We start from the raw sequence: 19868 nt of genomic DNA, 5'->3' as shown, positions 1-19868 counted from the left end.
TGTAAGATGAGAAGACCAGGAAAGAATGTGGAAGCCAAGGGCCTGTTAGAATGAGACAAGAAGCTGGGGAGAGGGGTTCTGGTTATTCAAGAGACTAAAAATCATTATGTAGTTCACAGTAGGATGCAAGAGAAGAGTAGCTGGGATAGAAAAGAAGGAATGGGAAATTGGCATGAAGATACAATGGCAAAATTTTATGGAGACTGTCTGAACAAGGCAGAGCTTTGGGACAGCCATGAAAAGTTTGAGACGTGTTGGGTTGGGTCAGACAGTCAGAAGTGTGGGAGCTGAGCTGGAGGCGTTTAGCAGGAGCATATGGACTAAGGGTAGAGAGAGGCCAGGAAATGTGTCCCAACGGGTACCACATCTGGTCCAAGACCAGGAATGTGAGACATGAGCTCGTAGATTGTTCCTCTTTTTCTGCCCATATGTATCGCTGATTGGTGCTGGCACAGTTTTGACCCTTGTTTGTGCAACTGGAAATGTGCTCTGGGGATGAGTTAACACCAGTAGCTCAGAGGGTTCACTGGGCCTCAAGGTTTTAGTTAAGCAGTGAATAATGTGGATGTGGTGAAAGAGTGGTGCCATTGCATGGTGTTTTCTGTTTCCCAGCTGTTTTAAAACCTGGATAATCCCATGCAAAAGGTATTTCAAAAGGCCTTGATAAAGTATCAAAATTAAACCCTAATACCACTTTGAAATGTCTAAATTACTATTGTTTTTGCACTTGTATCGATCTCAAATGTTGACATTAAAAAGCCCTTATGATCTCACACAGTTTCTTGTGCAGAGAAAATGATGGATCCAGTTGTGTGAATATGGATATTTCACTAGAGAAAACTGTCACTTGAGAGGTCCCTGGCCTGTTTGCTACATATGTTTGAACTTGTTTAATGTACTGGGCAAGGGCTGGAGAAAATTATCTTTAGGAAAGACAGGGGAGTTCTGGCCTTGCCTGTGCCAGTTCAGCAACTAAGCAGTCTTAGTTTAAGTTAGGCTTTTTGTAGGTTGTCACTGACTGGTTTTGCTTCCAATCCTGCATGCCTGAGCTGGGGTTTGGTTGTGGAAGTAGCAAAACCCACACATTTGGAACTGAACTCAGTGATCGTGTTACTTGGACATACAAAATGCTACATAAATACTAAGTGCGATGAAACTTAGGGTCCTGATGATCAATTCAGACACCAAACATGAGTAAAATTGTTGAATCTTGATTTCTGGGTCTTGAAACCAGTTTATAAAAATAAGTACTGTATCATATTATTTCCCCATCCCCATGGGTTTCTGGGGGTAAATTAAACTGGTCTTTGCAAAGTGACAGTGTACGGGGTTTCTTTGCAGTTGATAAATCAAAAACAGGAGCTGAAGTCTTCAGAGCATGTGTGTTTTTGAAGGTTCTGTGTGGCCACAGCAGGGACAGGATCACTCAGCTGCCTTTCTGACTGCTCTAATGGAGAGAAACTCTGTGGTCACTTATGGGAAAGACTTGGCAGATGCAGAGCCTAACCACCAAGATTGTAAATCTTTTCGCCAGCAAAGCATGTGGGCATGTGACTAGCCTGTTAAATAGCTTCTGTATAACCTGCTGCTGCCACTTTCTACTCTTCCAGATTACTTTTCTAGGGTTGCTGTTTGTAGGCAGGAATTTTCCCATCATTTGTCATCATGGCTGCAGAAAGATTTGGTTAGATAAGAAAATTTTATGTTGAAAATGTTAGCATAATTGACCCTAAAGCATACTTAAGTCTACCCATTTGCATTTCAAAATGCCTTCCTGAATAAAAAAGTGAAAGCCATAGGCAGTGCTATGCCAGAATTGCCTGTAGTTGGCTGGCTGTGCCATGCACACTCTGTTTGCTGTGAAGCTTAAAAAACTAGGAAAACTCATTTAGACTTTTTTTATATATATTTTTTTAATTCCTCAATGGCTTTTTTTATTTCTTCCCCATCTGAAGGTCCATACTCCTTAAATGGTTACAGGGTGAGAGTGTACAGACAGGATTCTGCCACCCAGTGGTTCACAGGTATCATCACTCACCATGATCTCTTCACCCGCACTATGGTGGTTATGAATGACCAGGTGAGTTTCATGTGATACACAGAAAACAAGCTTCAAGTAAATTTAATCTTGAGAGTTCTGATTTTTCTTTCCTAGTGCTATGAAATGCAGAGAGTTTTTCAGTTCCAGCAGGACAAGTCTATTACTATTCTGAAACTGCAGCATGACTTTGCATTGCTCCAGCAGTTAAGGCCATCCTGAAGCTGAACATTTGTGAAATTATATGATTAATACCAGTCCTGCAGTTTTGCTGTTTTTCTGTTGTGGCTATTTGACTAGTGGAGTCTTTGAAGTAAAGCAGTCTAGTTTTAAGAACTGGTCTGCCCTGTCAGCTCTGTTGAGAATGCCTTTTCTCAACGCTGAAGTCTTTTAACACTGCAATAGCAATTACTTCTAAGTAATTGAAATAACTGCTTTTCACAACTGATGGAATTAAGCATTTGCTGCAGCCCTCATTTGCATTGACTCTGGTGCGTTTTAGTTTTATTTTTGAAGTCGATGTTACAGAAAGAATTAATATTGGTATTTTTAGTGGTAGTAATGAATTATGTTTCAGGGGACCAACGTAATGACTCAATATTAATATAGTGAATGACCCATCTGCCTTTATATGACTGACAAAATCATGTGTGGCAGTAAAAATTTGAGACTAGTTTAATGCTCAAATACATTATTTCCCTTAATTTGTTCTAATTAATTTTCCCCAAATACTGTTTTTAATCTTTGTGACACACTGATAAAAGGTCTGGGTAGCTGCTTCTTTTTTCTGAAATATCCCTCACTAGCAGTGCTCCATCAGTCTTAAGAGTTCTCTCCAGTCATTTTTGTTCCTTTCTTTCAGCAGTTTGTTTCTGCAGTATATTTTACAGCATATTAAATAAATTTTATAAAATATTTTTATATTGTAATTGCTATTTAAGGGTTGCTCGGTGAAAGAGCTCAGTGTTCTTTAATTTCAAATTTGCAGGTCAGTGAAGTGGGGAAGGAAATGGTGGGGTACCTTTTCATTATTACAGTGATGCATAAAGACACTTTTGCTTTGGTTTTACTCTTACTTTGAGCCTTTGATGAGAGTCAGATGTCAGTTCTGCTTGTCAGGATAAAGTGGGCTTTTCTGTGATTAGTGTTTAGCATGCAATGTAGACTGGTGAACACTGATAGAGAAAATACAGATTGGGCAATGTCTGAACATCTGTTGATTATTTTTTTTTCCCTTTTTTTTTTTTTTTTTCCCTTTTTTTTTTTTTTTTTCCCTTTTTTTTTTTTTTTTTCCCTTTTTTTTTTTTTTTTTCCCTTTTTTTTTTTTTTTTTCCCTTTTTTTTTTTTTTTTTCCCTTTTTTTTTTTTTTTTTCCCTTTTTTTTTTTTTTTTTCCCTTTTTTTTTTTTTTTTTCCCTTTTTTTTTTTTTTTTTCCCTTTTTTTTTTTTTTTTTCCCTTTTTTTTTTTTTTTTTCCCTTTTTTTTTTTTTTTTTCCCTTTTTTTTTTTTTTTTTCCCTTTTTTTTTTTTTTTTTCCCTTTTTTTTTTTTTTTTTCCCTTTTTTTTTTTTTTTTTCCCTTTTTTTTTTTTTTTTTCCCTTTTTTTTTTTTTTTTTCCCTTTTTTTTTTTTTTTTTCCCTTTTTTTTTTTTTTTTTCCCCTCTAAACCAGGTGTTAGAACCACAGAATGTTGATCCTTCTATGGTTCAGATGACCTTTCTAGATGATGTTGTTCACTCTTTGTTGAAAGGTGAAAATATTGGCATCACTTCACGGCGACGGTCTCGTTCCAACCAGAACAGCAACACAGTCCACGTAGATACATTTATCTTTTTACCTAAGTATTTTCGTATATTGCAAATATTAAAAATACGTGTTTAAAGTCGCTAAGTAAAATTACACTGAAGTCCATTAATCACAAAATTATTTTTAGGGTCATTACACACGTGCTCAAGCAAATAGTCCCCGACCAGCAATGAATTCCCAAACTGCAGCACCAAAACAGAACTCTCACCAGCACCAGCAACAGAGGAATACTCGGCCAAATAAGAGGAAAGGCTCTGATAGCAGCATGCCTGATGAGGAGAAGATGAAAGAAGAAAGATACGATTATATAGGTCGAGGAGGTAAAAGCAGTTATTGGAAAGGGAGGGAGAACTTCTTAAAACCATGTTAAGACTAAAAATGTGATAGATATGTTTTTTTCTTCTACAGAAAACCCCAAAACCAAAAATAAACACTTCCTTAATAAAAGAAGAAAACCTGAAGAGGATGAAAAAAAATTAAACATGAAGAGACTGCGGACAGACAATATCTCAGATTACTCTGAGAGCAGTGACTCAGAAATCTCAAATAAACGATTAACAGATTCATCCTCAGAGCAAAATTCAGAAAATGAGTTAAAAAGCAAAAACAATTCAAAGATAAATGGAGAGGAAGGAAAATCCCAGGCTACTGAGGGAGTAGAACAGACACTAATAGATAGGCGGTCTCCATGGGATGAAGTCCAGGAAGATAAAAAACACGAAGAGACAGAAAGACTGAAGTCATCCAGGAAAAACCTTCTCTGCATTCAGCAGAGCAGACAACACCTTATGAGCAGAATGCCAAGGATCCACATGTTCAAGAGGCCAATGCAGAGAAACATCATACTGTGGAATTAAAAAATGAGCAGTTTGTACCCAGGCCTCCTACTCCAAAATGTGTTGTTGACATTACTAACGAAAACAACTCTGACAAGGAGAGCCAGGATAATGCTGGTGGAAGTACCTTTGGTTTACAAACAGTGCAGAAAATAGAATCTCACAGCAGTGATTTAAAACAGCAGTTCACAAATGCAAATTTCCTTGAAGCAAGAAAACAGGAAGCTGATCAAAGTTGGGTTAGCAGCGTTGTTAACAAAACGGATTTGATACAACCCGGGGTTGTAAAAACATTATCAGTAAATGAACACTTAAATCCTGAAAAAGAAAAAGTGCAGTATGGCTCGTTTATGTCTTCGTTAAATGTAGCTTCTCTCACAGAAGAGAGTAAACTGCATAAACAAAGTCCAGTCCCCGATTCTGTGAAGTCAAAGCCTAGTGCTTCAGTTGATCATCCTAAAACAAAGTCACCTGATGTTAAGCCTAAATTCACCCAATCTTCTGATACTGTGAAGTCTAAGGTTAGTTCCCAAAACAGCCATGCTACTGGATTAACAAGGTCAGCCAGTAAAACTGATCATGATTTGCCTAGGTCTAGTTTTCATCCAGTTCCAGCTAGAGTTAGTGCTCTAGAAGCTACTAAAAGTCCTCTTATCATTGACAAGAATGAACATTTCACGGTGTACAGGGACCCCACTCTGATTGGACAAGAAGCAGGAACTAATCACATTTCACCTTATTTGCATCAGCATAATTATCCTCTGCATTCCTCATCCCACCGAACCTGTTTAAATCCAAATGCTCATCATCCTGCATTAACTGGTTCATCCCATCTGCTAGCTGGGTCTTCAGCTCAGGCTCCCTTGTCCGCTATTAACACTCACCCCCTTAGTACTGCATCTCACCATTCTGTTCATCACCCTCATCTACTTCCTGCAGTGTTGCCCGGAGTGCCTGCTGCCTCCTTGCTGGGTGGCCATCCACGTCTAGAGACTGCTCATGCTAGCAGCTTAAGCCATTTGGCATTAGCACACCAGCAGCAGCAACAGATGTTACAACACCAGTCTCCACATCTTCTTGGACAAGCTCATCCTTCTGCTTCCTATAATCAGCTAGGGCTTTATCCAATTATTTGGCAGTATCCAAATGGAACACATGCTTACTCAGGACTCGGTCTGCCCTCCTCCAAATGGGTCCATCCAGAAACTCCTGTTAACGCGGAGGCTTCCTTGAGAAGGGTAAGTTTAGCTCCTTTCTTAATGACATATTTACCTGGGGCTGATGTCTCCCAACAGTTTATTTCTGATACAGGTGTGATAGTTTGTACTGCACTGAGTGTGCAGTGATGGTGGGTTTTTGTGAGCAGGTGTGGGATTAAGAGTGGAAGTCCAGTAGCAGCCACTGTCTCACAGCGGACATGAGTAGGGAGTTCTTCCAGACCTTTATTTCCTTAGTATTTTAAAAAAAGATTAAATATTTGGTTTTTGTTTATGACCAAGTGAGGTCAACAGGCTGGTTTTTCAATCTATGAAAACCATTGTGTAACAAATAGTCGGAGTGGTAGAACAATTGTCTTCATAGTGAAATTTCATATATGTTCACTAAATAATAGAGGAAGGCTAAGATGGAAGGAGTGTTAAATCCAGTGGGAAGTTCTGAATATAAATACTCTAGCATTTATAAATTTTTCTTGCACTGTACATCCGCTTCTCTTATCTTCACACCTATCTGTGTACCCTCTCTTGGCATGTCTTTTTCTTCCCTTCTGTTCCTGTGGATACACATTCCTGCGTTCCCATCTGCTTTCTGCTCCTCTGTATTCAAGTCGGGGTGATTCCTCCATGTGCTGTGTATAACCACTGAAGTCTCAGAAGAAACGGTCTATGTTTTTCAGCCTGGCACCCATCATGGTGGCAGTGCTTGGCAGGCACATGTGGCAATTGTAGAAGTTGTCATAGCTCCTGTGGGCTGGGGATATGGCATGTTCTCTGTAGGCACCTTAGAGGAACAGTGTAAGATTAAGTGTGTGTAGCACAGACAGAAACTTTGGAGAGCTTTACTGCCAGTTTCAATCAAATCTCCTCTGAGTATGTGCATACTGGTTTTTAGAGGCTGACAACTTGGCCTAATTTGGGCAGATTTTGACAGGGACCACGAGAGGCATGTGGCTGACAATGGTCCTTCTGCCAAACTGCAAGCCTTTGCGTCAAAGCTTCGTGTTTCTGAATGGTTATAGAGATTTCTTTTCGTTCTCATTATGGAGAAAGCTATTCTTCCCCAGCCCCATTCTTGAGAAAAGCCAAACCATTGTGGCTTAGTCTTTCCCAGTCAGTCAGTGTGAGTTGGCCTTGTAATGTGAAGTGAGTTTGATCTAAAATGTGATAGTCAAACACAACAGCAGAGAAGAAAAGTTTAGGAGAAAACTATAAGTGGATTTATCTTTTCATGTTGCTGCCTGCTCCACCCCATGCTGAAGTCCATTTGGAAGAACTTAAGATAGGCTCTGTTTTCACTTTGGCTGCTGAAGTATGCAGCCCTGCATACTGAGGCACGTAGCTTTTTAATTATGTTGATATGTGGCAATTGTCTTGTGGTGACTTGTCTTCTGGCTCTCACACTGGAGGCCTTTTTTAAATATGTCTTAGAAACCCAGAATGGGCGTTTCCACAGTGGGTTTGCATGGATGCCACGATCACAGAAAGGGATTTGTGTTTCAGCTGTAGCAGCAGCAGCCACCACCCTTGGCTCAGGGCTGAGCCATGTCTGTGTGCTGAAGGAAGCGTGTCCCCAAGCCCACCTTTGCTGCTGTTTGCAGGTGGCTCTGGCAGTTCCTGTCTTTGGACTGAGCTGTAGATGGTTGCAGGTGGAGTTATGAAGCTGTTTGGGCAATGCTTGGTGCACAGGCAGATGTTCCCCAGCTCCTCTAGGGAGAAGGTGATGGGTCTTTTTTGCATAATACTTTAATACAGCTTACAGGCTGTTCGTGGGAACTCAACCACAGCGTGGGAACTCCTTGCCTAGGAAACGTGTGCGCTAAAACTGTTAGTGCAACCCAAGCAGTTGCTTTAAATATTCAGAAGTGCAGAAATCAGAACTTCAAAGTTGTAGCACCTGCAGTTCTATTCTGTACTGTGTGCATGAGTCATGAGAGCTCTTGGCTCCCCATCTGCTGCAGCAGAGGTTCTGGATAGTGCCAGGAGCTGAGTGGAGCAGCACTAAAAGGCTTTGGAGTGCACACAGGAGCTCTTGTGCTAGTCCCTTCTTCTAGGCCCATCTCTAGCCCTTGAGCACCACTTACGTAGGACACCCTGCCTTTCTTCTCCCCTGCACCAGTTTCTCATGAGCAGGTCTCCAAGGAGGGAGGGAAATGGGGGAGAGATGGAGAGTTGCTCTTGGTCTGTTCTGGGGAGTTGTCACAGAAGTTTCAGAGATTAATTGAAACTTGCCTAAGTAGTCAATTCTATTGAAAAAAACAATTTATTTAAAGTAAGACCATCATAGTGTGTGTAAATGAGGAGGTTGGTATTGCCCACCTTTTGGGTGCTTAGGCACACAGCACAAATTTGTGCATATTGTGTGTTTGCCATGCTGCAGAGTTAGGCAGACATGTACGTTTATGGTTCTAATAGTATGCTGATTGTGAGATTATGCCAAATAAAAATGTCTGGCAAAATAAAGCAAGTTAATTAGGATTATCATACTTAATCATCTGGGGAGGAGAGAAGCCATCCAGGAAAGAGATACTTCTGTTCCTTACATTGAGCTTTGCTGTAAAGCTGAAGATAAAATTATTTTCCTGAAGTACTGAACCGTATTTGTCTTCTGGAAGAAACAGTTCTTGTAGTTCATTGAAGAGTTAATGGTCAGTTTTCTTGTGACTGAAGTGCTGTCAGACCATCATCAGTTTGCTAATTTTGATAGGAAGCTTGAGATACTGTTACAGAAACAGACTATTAATGTTGAATATTTGAAAATTAAATGGCTTTAAGAATGATTCTGAAACATGTAAACTATGTGATATGATGCAAGTCCAGGGGAGATACAATCAGATGTTCCAGTTGATCAAAAGTGACTTAAAATATTACAATTTTAATTATTGCTCGTGATTTGATGCTGAACCACGTTGCTTAACTCTGATCATTGGTGGGACTTGATACAGTAACTCTAGTGGTCCTGTGATTATTTTAAAATCTGTTTTGTTTTGGTTGGTGTTAACAGAACACTCCCAGCCCTTGGCTCCACCAGCCCACCCCAGTGACCTCAGCTGACAGCCTTGGTTTACTGAGTCACATTCCTGTGCGACCGTCCAGTGCAGATCCCCTTCGGCCTCTCAAACTGACAACGCATTCCAGCCCACCATTGCCCAAGAGTATTGTAGAGCATCAGAAAGAGTAAGTTTGCTGTTTAACTCTGTGTGGGAGGGTGTATTTCAGTAGCTGATGTCTTCTAGTTTCCTTTTTGTTTATTTCTAAGTGTGGGTGCCTGTGATAGGGAAGAAGTTTGTCAGTGTGCTTCAAGACAGACTCTGCTCTATTGGCTTGGAATGGTGCTGGAGTCCCTTAGTCATCTGAAGGTTCTTGAAAGCTGTACCTAATATAAAGAAAAGTTTATTTTGTGTTAATAAATAACCTTGTATGGAGCTCGGGAAGAAAGGTCTTCTGTTCAGCACGTTGTGCTACATTCAGCCTAACCTGTGTCTGCTTAACCTTTTTCAAACAGAGAATTGGAGAGGAAAGCATTTATTGAGCCTTCACGTTCTGTTACAACTGCACCAGTGAAGACAGAGCTAGAGCAAAGCAGAGCACAGGCAGTGAAGGAGAGCCATATGCACAGACATTTTGCAGATCCAATGTTGAACCAGCTGCCAAGGCCACCACAGGAGACTGGGGAGCGACTGAGCAAATACAAAGAAGAACACAGACGAATACTCCAAGAAAGTATTGAAGTTGCTCCTTTTACAGCTAAAATGAAGGCACTGGAGGGAGAGAGAGAAAATTATTCCAGGGTAACATCCTTATCTTCAAGTCCCAAAAGCCATTCAGTAAAATATGACAAAGACGCTGAGCGCTCTGTGTCAGAACTGTATAAAATGAAGCATTCAGTTCCACAGAGTTTGCCGCAGAGTAACTATTTCACCACCCTGTCTAACAGTGTAGTAAATGAGCCACCAAGGTCGTACCCATCAAAGGAAGCTTCAAGTGCATATGTTGATAAGCAAACTAATTGTCCTTCAACAGCAGCTAATGCCCAGTCTCTCCCCTCTTATGTTTCCTCCCTTTCAAAACCTCCACCTTTAATTAAGCACCAACCAGAGAGTGAAGGCTCTGCAAGCAAGATACCTGAGCAGCTTTCACAGTCAGTGCAGTCTCATTCAGTAAATTCTTTTAGAAGTGACAACAGGAGCCCTACTCAGTTGTCAATCTCGTCTTCAAATACACTCCGGAGTATGCCTGCCTTGCATAGAGCCCCCGTGTTTCACCCCCCTGTGCACCAGACCCTCGAGAAGAAAGAAAGCAGCTACAGCAGCTTGTCACCTCCCACTCTAACCCCCGTTCAACCCGTTAATTCTGGTGGTAGCAAAATACAGGAGTTGCAGAAACCACCAACTTTAGTGCCTGAGCCTAAGGAAGCTCAGGCTGTTTACAAGGGCACTTCTGAACAGAATTTATCAGAAATGTGGAAGTCCAGTAATGCCCCAAATAACGAAAAAGTTGATTGGCCTGTTGAAAGGATGAGTGGAAAGTCACAGTCGGCTACAGCATCTGTTATTGTGCGTCCGCCTTCTAGCACGAAATACGAGAGTGTATCAGTGATGCAGCCTGCTTCCAGAGATCGAGTTGGTGAGAGATCTTCAGCTGTGACAAATCAAGCAGATTGCCTGAAAACAGCGGAAGCCAGGGAGACTGGAAGAATCATTCTGCCAAATATGAACTCAGACAGTGCTCGCACACAGTATGAGAAGAAATTTCCAGCTGTCTCGCAAGGCAGCGTTCCTCGTGCTGTCACCCCTACCACAACTATGACCTGCAGTACCAAAACGGATGTCACTGCCTCAGCAGCCACAACCACCAGTGTGTCCAGCTGGGGTGGTTCAGAAGTGACCTTATCAAACACGGTGCTGGCCTGCACGCCGTGGTAGCAAAATACAGGAGTTGCAGAAACCACCAACTTTAGTGCCTGAGCCTAAGGAAGCTCAGGCTGTTTACAAGGGCACTTCTGAACAGAATTTATCAGAAATGTGGAAGTCCAGTAATGCCCCAAATAACGAAAAAGTTGATTGGCCTGTTGAAAGGATGAGTGGAAAGTCACAGTCGGCTACAGCATCTGTTATTGTGCGTCCGCCTTCTAGCACGAAATACGAGAGTGTATCAGTGATGCAGCCTGCTTCCAGAGATCGAGTTGGTGAGAGATCTTCAGCTGTGACAAATCAAGCAGATTGCCTGAAAACAGCGGAAGCCAGGGAGACTGGAAGAATCATTCTGCCAAATATGAACTCAGACAGTGCTCGCACACAGTATGAGAAGAAATTTCCAGCTGTCTCGCAAGGCAGCGTTCCTCGTGCTGTCACCCCTACCACAACTATGACCTGCAGTACCAAAACGGATGTCACTGCCTCAGCAGCCACAACCACTAGTGTGTCCAGCTGGGGTGGTTCAGAAGTGACCTTATCAAACACGGTGCTGGCCTGCGCGCCGCCGGAGTGCGCGGCCTCCCGAGCGGCCAGCCAGGCGGCGGCGCAGCCCCAGGAATGCAAGGTCAGCACTCCGGCTCCGGTTACACCCGCTGCTGGCAAGACAGGCAGCCCTGCTCAGCCCAGCCCAGGGTTCTCCACCTCCACTGACTTCGTCCATTTGAAAAAGCACAAGGCAGCCTTGGCTGCAGCTCAGTTTAAAAGTAGTAACACCAGTGAGACCGAGTCCAACTCTGTGAAAAATCAGACATTTTCAACCTCTCTCCCCCTAGACAGCGCGATCGTCTGTAACACAATAAACAAAGCGAACTCTGTAGGCAGTGGGCAGACTTCCCAGGCAAGTCAGCCAAACTACCACACTAAACTGAAAAAGGCTTGGCTAACCAGACATTCGGAGGAAGATAAAAACACTAATAAAAAAGAGAATTCAGGGAACAGTGTTTCAGAAATTATTAAGCCATGCACTGTCAATTTAATAGCTTCTACATCAAATGATTTGCAAAATAACATAGATGGTAAAATCTTGGCGGAGAAGTTTGCAAAGGAAGAGAAGCACCCTAGGAGGAAAGCAAAAAGAACTTATGAGTCTGGCTCTGAAAGTGGGGACTCTGATGAAAGTGAGAGCAAGTCAGAGCAAAGGACTAAACGGCAGCCCAAGCCAACTTACAAAAAGAAACAAAACGATTTGCAGAAAAAAAAGGGTGATACGGAGGAAGAAGTAAAACCGAATGGTGTTCTTAGCAGGAGTGCCAAAGAAAAAAGCAAGCTGAAGTTACAGAGCGGCAGTAACAGCAGTGAGTATATTGGTGTGATTTGGAAGAGATGGATTAATGTGAAGTCTGACTGTTAATCCTGGAGGGTTTGTTATGCATGATAGCTGGGAAAAGAGTTTAAAAGCATGCTGGTGTAAATGAGGAGATCCAGATTTATCTGGCTTGAGGCCATTTGAAAGATCCAGGTGTAAAAAATTCAGTGTTTTGTATGTATGTATTAAAAAACTGATTCTTGGCCTAAAAATAAGCAGTAAACAAACTAGTTGATGCTGTCCATCAGAATTCAACAGACTGGTGCATATAGTTGTGCCACCTGTATTGATTTTTTTAATTATTATTTTTACAGAGTTAATGCATTTATTTTTAGATCACTGCTGGAGGGAGAGTTTCTCTATTGTTGAACTTTAATTCATCCTTTGATCAGGAAGCCAGAGGCAGTTCCTTGAGAGCCTGATGCCACTTTGTTATGATTTGGTTTATTTAATGAAAGGTTTGAGGGAGAGTCATTTCACACTCCTATCTAGCATGTGCATTACCTGGTGTTAATATCTCTGTTTAAGGAATAAAGAAATTCAGCCAAATACAAATTTCAATTTAAATGTAATGCTGTAGCATGTAGTGGATTCTAACTAGATTTGTCTGAGAAGAGAAACTGGTCTGCCAACATGAGGGATTTTATTTAAGGACTTACCTTATTTTTTATACCAATTTACTCTTCTCCAAGAACTATTCTTTTGTCTTTGTTCAGGTTGAGTATGAGAAAGTCTACCATTAAATTAATTTTTGCAAGAATTTTTAAGTACAAGTAGTAATAAAATAAGTACTTCTCCCCTGTAATTACATTCTCTGGCTTTTCACTGCCTAGTGTATAAAGTTAATCTCCTGCTTGATCTCCAAGTTGCACTGGGTGCTGGAAGTGTTGCAGTCTGTCTGAGGTATTTTGGCTTGTGTCCAGTCATGATTACTATTCCTTTTTTTTGTTGTTTGTTTCTCCCAACTCAGGGGAAGATCCGGAGGTCATGCCTATAAAGTCTTCCTCAGTTTCACTTCTTAAAGTGAACTGTAAATATATACAGATAACATGTTAGGTCTTTATGACCTTTGTATTGTTGCAATAATTTTTTTATGGGTTTGCTGTAGAAGAATTGCTTACCTAAGTTAAGGGAAGGCAGTCACTTCTTGTTTTGGTGGGTGCTGAGTATAAAAAGGATATATGATAAGACATTGTGGAACTTAGGTCAGGAAATGGGCAGGAGTTGGTATTACCTTTTGTTGTGAGTTAAACAGCCTTTGTCATGCACATTTCACAGGCTCAGTCTGTCCCATGATAACAGCTTCTTGTGCTTACCATTCATGTTTCTGTATCTTAATAGACCTGAGGTCTTCTGTCTGATTCTCCTATTAATTGACTTATTAAAATAGATAAGCATTTCTGATACACCCATCAGTTTATCTTGGGGTGTTATAATTTCTGAGAGAGTGCTGGTCAGAGATTTTCTTGCAAAAAAGACTTTCCACAAAGATTTAGGCAAAAACATAGTCAACCTTGAGAAACTTTTGGGAGAGAGCAGGTCCCCATGGGACAGCTGCCTGGGCTCCCCTTAGGTATTCAGAGGTAACTGTGCTTCAAGATCTGGGGCTCGGTGGCAGTTTCACAACATGGATGGTATCTGGATACTGCCAGGGTTGAAAACTGCTTTGTCCCAATGGTGTTTTGGAAAGCCCCAGGAGCCTGTGAGCCAGCCAGAGTGCTCAGAGCTCCAGGCTGCAGTGCTCCCTCCTGCAAGCAAGGCATTTTACAGTCCTGCAAGTGTTGAGGGTCTTCCAGGTTCCTGCCCACAGAGCTTGAAGTCTGGTACCTCCCAGATGACTCCTAGGATCTCTGGTTCCAAGGTAGAAAATGTTGTTTGGGATTAGCAAACCTGTACTTTTCTACCCTCAAGTTTTAATCCAGTTATCGTTGTGCTCCTTGGATGAGTTGGATGTGCATTTTGTAGGCCCTGAACTGAGGCCCAGGCAGGCTGTCATTTGCAAATCTTGCACAAGTCATCTCTGGCAAAATACAGACCTGAACCCAGGTGCTAAGTCTGAAGTTAGCACCCTGACCTCTCTGTCATCATACATCAGATCCCTGTTTACAGGACATGAACCTTGAAGAGCAGTGGTAGATGAAATGGTAGATACTTCTGTCTATCTGCAGATAAAACCAGTGCCACTTTTAAAAGTCATTAAAATGAAAGCCTGGTTAAATAGCAGCAGGGTTCCGTTTCAAAGTGTTTAAGTAAAAATTGCACGTATTATTCAATAGATTTGCTCCTTGTATTACTTAATGTCAGATCTGCTGACTTTCAGTTGTACTGCTTAGCCTGGCAAGCTTGGCAGAGAGTAAATTGATTCTGTTCTTCCTTACACTGGATATTATACTTCCAAGTTCGTATGAGGTACACACAAACAGAGCTGCTCTTCTGCCATCGCATCTGTAACCCTCAGCAAAAATAAAATTTGAAGCAGATTTACTTTTTAAGCTCTGCTTTCATTCATTAAATTGTTGCCTTTTTTGGTGTACATCTTCATTCAAAACTCAATCCTACCTTTCTTGCGGTATTGTGTTTCTTTGTTGTTTTATAAGAATGAGTTTCTGAAGATGGTATTAGTGGAATATTTGGTGAATTACACACCTAATACAAGTAAAAATACAGTGTCCATGGTGTTGCTGGTAGCTCAGCAGGTGCTCAGCCTCAGAGGTGCTGCAGCCTGCCTTAGTCTAATGGGTAGCTATGCATTTTAAACTTAGGTGCTGACAGCCAGACAACTGGAAGTAAAAATGAGATAGGTTGTGCAGGTAACAAATCTGCTGTCAGAAACGTTGATCATTGCCTGATCTGAGTGGGTTCTGCACGTCAGGGCTGCCAGTTCCCTCTCCTGAACCTCTCCTTACTTTTGCAGCTGGTATACCTCGCTCAGTGTTAAAAGATTGGCGCAAAGTAAAGAAGCTGAAGCAAACAGGAGAGTCCTTTTTGCAGGATGATTCTTGCTCTGAAATAGGACCAAATTTGCAAAAATGCAGAGAATGTAGGTTATTCAGAAGTAAGAAAGGAGAAGAACCAACTCACTCACCAGTGTTTTGTAGATTTTACTACTTTCGGCGGTAAGTACAGCTATTTTCCTGATAATGGGTGGTTTAACCTTTAAAAAATAATACTGACAAAGGGCTTGCATGCTTGAAAGCTTGTCTGATTTTTCTGGCTCAGTCAGTCTGCCTGATAAGTGTCTAATTTTAACAGTATTTACATTTGTATTTCTTTTGTGGATTGACTTCATTGCTGTTTAAAGCTTTATAGCAGAGACATCAGAACAGCTGCCCAGGGTACCGTAGGCAAGCAGAAAATGCAGCACATCACCATTACACAGGTGTTTGACATTTGAAGTGGGATTTTCAAAAGGCAAGCCTCAGTTTCTCTGAACAAGTTGTACAACCACAGAGTTGCTCTTATTTGTAGTTCTTCTTATGCCAGTGTATGGTAAGAATGCTGCTTGAGGTGTTCTGAGAGTTTTGAAAGAACAGGGGAGTTGTGACCTCCTTTTTCACAATTAATGGGCAATCAAGGAAGAGTCACAAGTCTGGAAGAAAATTTCCCAGGATGCAGCATAGTGTACGTGATGCTGGGGCACAGCTATGGAGACAGGACAGAACAGCTTTAGTTTGCATATGGGCTGTGTTGTCAGAAGAGATCCACCTTGTTCTGAACAGGAGATGGTTCCTAGGGTCAAGTTTAATCTTCTGTAATGAAGCTTTGGTTACAAGACTTGCTAGTCCTACAGGAATCATTTCAAGGTTGAACATCTGCAACACCTTCTGTATAAGAGTACTTGCTTCTTAATGTGGCAGTGTCAGTTTTGGGTTGTTTCTCCTGTATAAAGGAGAGAACATTATTGATGAAGTTTGGCCAACATTTTAAAACACAGTTATGAAATTTATGAATTGCAATGTTTGGAATGTGTTGTGGTGGATTTTACGTCAGTTTAACTTTTTTCATTCTGTTTAGATAGTAAGGGCTTGAATTATAAGCAAAGTTTGCACTACTGTTGGAAGTTGGTTTTGTAACTGAAAATTCATCATGTCCTCTCCTTCATTAAGTATGTATCTAAATATAATTTTTGGTACTTAGTTCTGAATTCAGGACTGTTTTACTGTCACAGCTGTAGAATTCCTTGACTATTACAATATTTGGTATGTATAAGAAATTATCCTGTATTGTGCAAGATGGAATAATTATTACTGCTTTAAATACAGGCTAGATATAGGCTGGGTTAGTGGAATGGTGTTGGGTAGAGTAGCAGGAAAACCTTTATTTGAAGGTCAGTAATCAGTAGATACAAAAAAGTTTATTTTGCATTAGTCGTTTCTTCTGCCTAGAAAGTCTTAAATACAGTGTTAAACCCCCTGTTTGCTGAGTATGAGAGCAGTAGGATAGAAGGATCTGTAAAATATGAGTCAGAGTCTGCAGTTACAGACACTTCAAAAATTAAAGGTGAGGTGCAACTGGAACCAAACTTTGGCAAAAAAACCAAAACAGTAAGAATTATATCTGCAATTTTAAAGCAGTAATAAATGTTACGTAGAATTGGGAGTAAACTGAATGCAAAAAAGTGGCCAAAAAGTTATTTTTAGTTTTCATGCTTCTTTACTGTTCTTTTAAAAACACTTTTTGACAGTAGGATTTATCTTTAAATTAAAAAGTCTGACAGGATTCTAAAGAGGCTAAAGGAAACTTACTTGTAAGCCATAAGGAGTAAGGTATGTTAGCAAGTCAACTGTGTGTCACAGAGTATAATGATGGATGCAGTGAAACTTACCTGTTTTCATTTTTAGGTTATCTTTTAGTAAGAACGGAGTGGTTAGGATAGATGGTTTCTCCTCTCCTGATCAGTATGATGATGAAGCACTGAGTTTATGGACGCATGAAAACTATGAAGATGATGAACTGGACGTAGAAACTTCTAAATACATTTTAGATATCATAGGTGATAAATTCTGCCAGTTGGTAACATCTGAGAAAACAGCCATGTCGTGGGTGAAGAAGGACGGTAAGGAAATCTGAAGTGTTCTTCTGCTTGAGTAGCTCACTTCACCCGATTGTTGTGTTGGGTTTTTCTAGGCTATTTTGTAAGAGGGTATTGCAGGAAGGGGCAAGGACCTTCCTCAGAGGGCCAGCCCCTTCCCCCTCCATGTCCTGGTGGCTGTGCTGGGCCAGGACCAAGCTGCTGTTGGGTTTGAAGCATACTCAGTTCCCAGCTTGGCCTCCAGCTCTCCAGCCAGAGCAGCCAGCTCCAAGCCAAGGCCTGCAGTGAGCCAGGTACTGACTCCTGCCAACAGACTGTTGTGTTTCTGACATGTCTCTTTCCCAAAACAAAGGAGAATAATGTGACAGCATTGTCCCTGCAGAGCATGTGCTAGCACTATCACCTCCTCCCCACCAAAGCCACAGTTAGCCCAGCCTTCTGACCCACAGCAGATGGGCATAGGCTGGAAACAGACTGGTGGCTCCACTAACTACAGGCAATATGATGAGGAGGTGGGGCAGAAAGCAGTGGCCAGCTCTCCAGAACAGTCAGCTCACTCCCCTCCTGCAGACTTTACCCATCCAGCTCACCAGTTTGGCTTCACTTGAGATTAAGCATGTCCCATAGGCAGGTAGTTGAAAAATCCAGCTCTCTTCATTGCAGGGAGGTTAAAAGTATCTGTTAAAGATCTTCATCCTATTTGCAGCTCACTCCTGTTGAGCAGGAAGATTCTTTCTGCATAACTGAAGTCTCTGTATTTGGATGCTTTCCTTTCTTTATAGTGTACTGATAGTAGCAGTGGTGGGGGGATTGCTGTGTAATGCAAGTAAGGGGGTCGATGATGATGGTTTGTTTATGAAGGATTACTTTTCTCCCCTCATGCTTAGTTGCGCCTGAGGAGAAATTATGAATGCCTCATCTATAAAGACTATTCATTCTGTGCTTTGCATTTAAATTTCAGTCCTTTTATTCTGCTTATTTTGTATTTCAGCCAAAATTGCATGGAAGAGAGCAGTGAGAGGAGTCCGTGAGATGTGTGATGCATGTGAAGCCACATTATTTAACATTCATTGGGTCTGCCAAAAATGTGGATTTGTGGTCTGCCTGGATTGTTACAAGGCAAAGGAAAGAAAAAGTTCTAGAGGTCAGTTCTTTATGAACTATTATATAGGCTGGTTTTTCTCATTTGTTGTAGAGTTGCTGATCCAATGGTGTTACTGTCTTTCTATGAAGTGTTGAATTACTGCTTCTGTGTTTTTGGTTTCTTTTAGATCTTTTTCACCTCCTTTTTTGTCACTAGATGTAGAATCAGTCATTCAGAAAGCTGTGGGGACTGTTATAGGTCTTTGTCAGCTTTTCAGTCTTTGTCTGGATTGTCTTGGGTTGCTTGTGCCTTGCCCCTCAAGGTTAAATCTTGTTCACCTTGGAGGCTGGCACTCCTTTACATCTCCCTGCTGTATGGTAGCTCATTGTTGATAAGATTTGCCTTGATTTGAGTGCTTGCTGGAGCCCTGCCTTCAGAAGTGTCAGGTTTGCCACACTGACTTAGCAGATTGTGTTTCTGTTATAAAAGAAACAATGGAGAAGAACACTTCACATAGTATTTTAAATGGGTGTTAATGGAGGTTTCACAATCAAGCAGCCTACACACATACTCAGTTTAATTCCTGTGCTTTAATGGAAATGTCTAGTAAGTGAGGTATACCAGGACTGCTGTGCAAACCTGCAATTCCTGAGTGACCTAGCTTGGTTGCAATTGAAATGAGGAACAGCTTGGAAGATGGATCTGGTCACTGAGCCCTGGGCTGTGACGTTGGAGCTCAGGCTGCTTGTTGGAAAGGGCTGCCTCCCCCTGGGTGGCAGGCATTGTGCCCTGGCACAGGCCTGTGGTCAGACACAGTGCCAGGAACTGATTCAAGCACAATGCTGTTTTGAAAAGCATTTCCATGTTTGTCGTAGCAGCATAATTTCACAGATGTGAAATGTTAGTAAAATAAAGTTTAACTGTTAGATGGCAATTCTTTGGTAGATTGAGACACTTCCCCACTTCACCCTTGGCTTGTGGTGAGAGGCCTCCTACACTGTAGTTGTAGGATGTTCCCAGAGACTTTCATCAAAGCCTGAAGTTTCTAGGGAACTAATGTCAGTGTTTTCCAATACCAAGAACAGTCGTTAATGCTTTAATGCTTGAGGCTGCTCGGGCAGCTCTTAACTGGCTGAAGCCTGTGTGCATGTGTGTGCACATCTGACGTGGCTGGGGATATACGCTGAGTGTTATTTACCCTAGTGGGAAATGCAGTCAGAGGCTTTTTATAGTGTGCGTGTTAACCAGCCAGGAAAATGTTAGCAAAATGTCTTGAAAACTTAAAAAAGCAGTGTACAGAAGCAGGCTTCTTTTCAGTCTTCTAACACAGAAGACTTTCTCCTTTGCTGTTCATCACAACGTGACACACAAAAGCAGAAGTGTGACAGCTTCTCTCTCTGCTACTTTATTTCTAATGCTGCTGTAGGGTTCGTATGAACTGTGTATCTCCTTTGGTGCTCCCCTACAGAGTTCAGAACCACCCACCCATCTCTGTATAATAGCACTTTATATTGCACCATTTTTCCTGGAACGGGTTGTTGTTTTCACAGTTGCTAAATGTAACAGAGAATACACTGGTTT

At 41.5% G+C, this 19868-nt stretch overlaps 1 protein-coding gene across 1 annotated transcript in view; it reads left to right on the top strand.

Annotated features, from left to right (window-relative positions):
* JMJD1C (jumonji domain containing 1C) overlaps positions 1-19868 on the top strand; it is a 121488-nt gene that overhangs the window by 84126 nt on the left and 17494 nt on the right. The window contains 11 exon segments of the mRNA XM_009994879.1: positions 1956-2080; positions 3705-3848; positions 3967-4159; positions 4248-4580; positions 4583-5913; positions 8894-9066; positions 9395-10782; positions 11339-12157; positions 15086-15287; positions 17013-17227; positions 18195-18347. Coding sequence (XP_009993181.1) covers positions 1956-2080; positions 3705-3848; positions 3967-4159; positions 4248-4580; positions 4583-5913; positions 8894-9066; positions 9395-10782; positions 11339-12157; positions 15086-15287; positions 17013-17227; positions 18195-18347 — 5076 coding nt within the window.

This window comes from Chaetura pelagica, unplaced genomic scaffold (assembly GCF_000747805.2).
Source record: "Chaetura pelagica isolate M959 unplaced genomic scaffold, ChaPel_1.0 scaffold112, whole genome shotgun sequence".
Classification (NCBI taxonomy): Eukaryota; Metazoa; Chordata; class Aves; order Apodiformes; family Apodidae; genus Chaetura; species Chaetura pelagica.
This window is presented reverse-complemented; position numbering and strand designations above follow the sequence as displayed.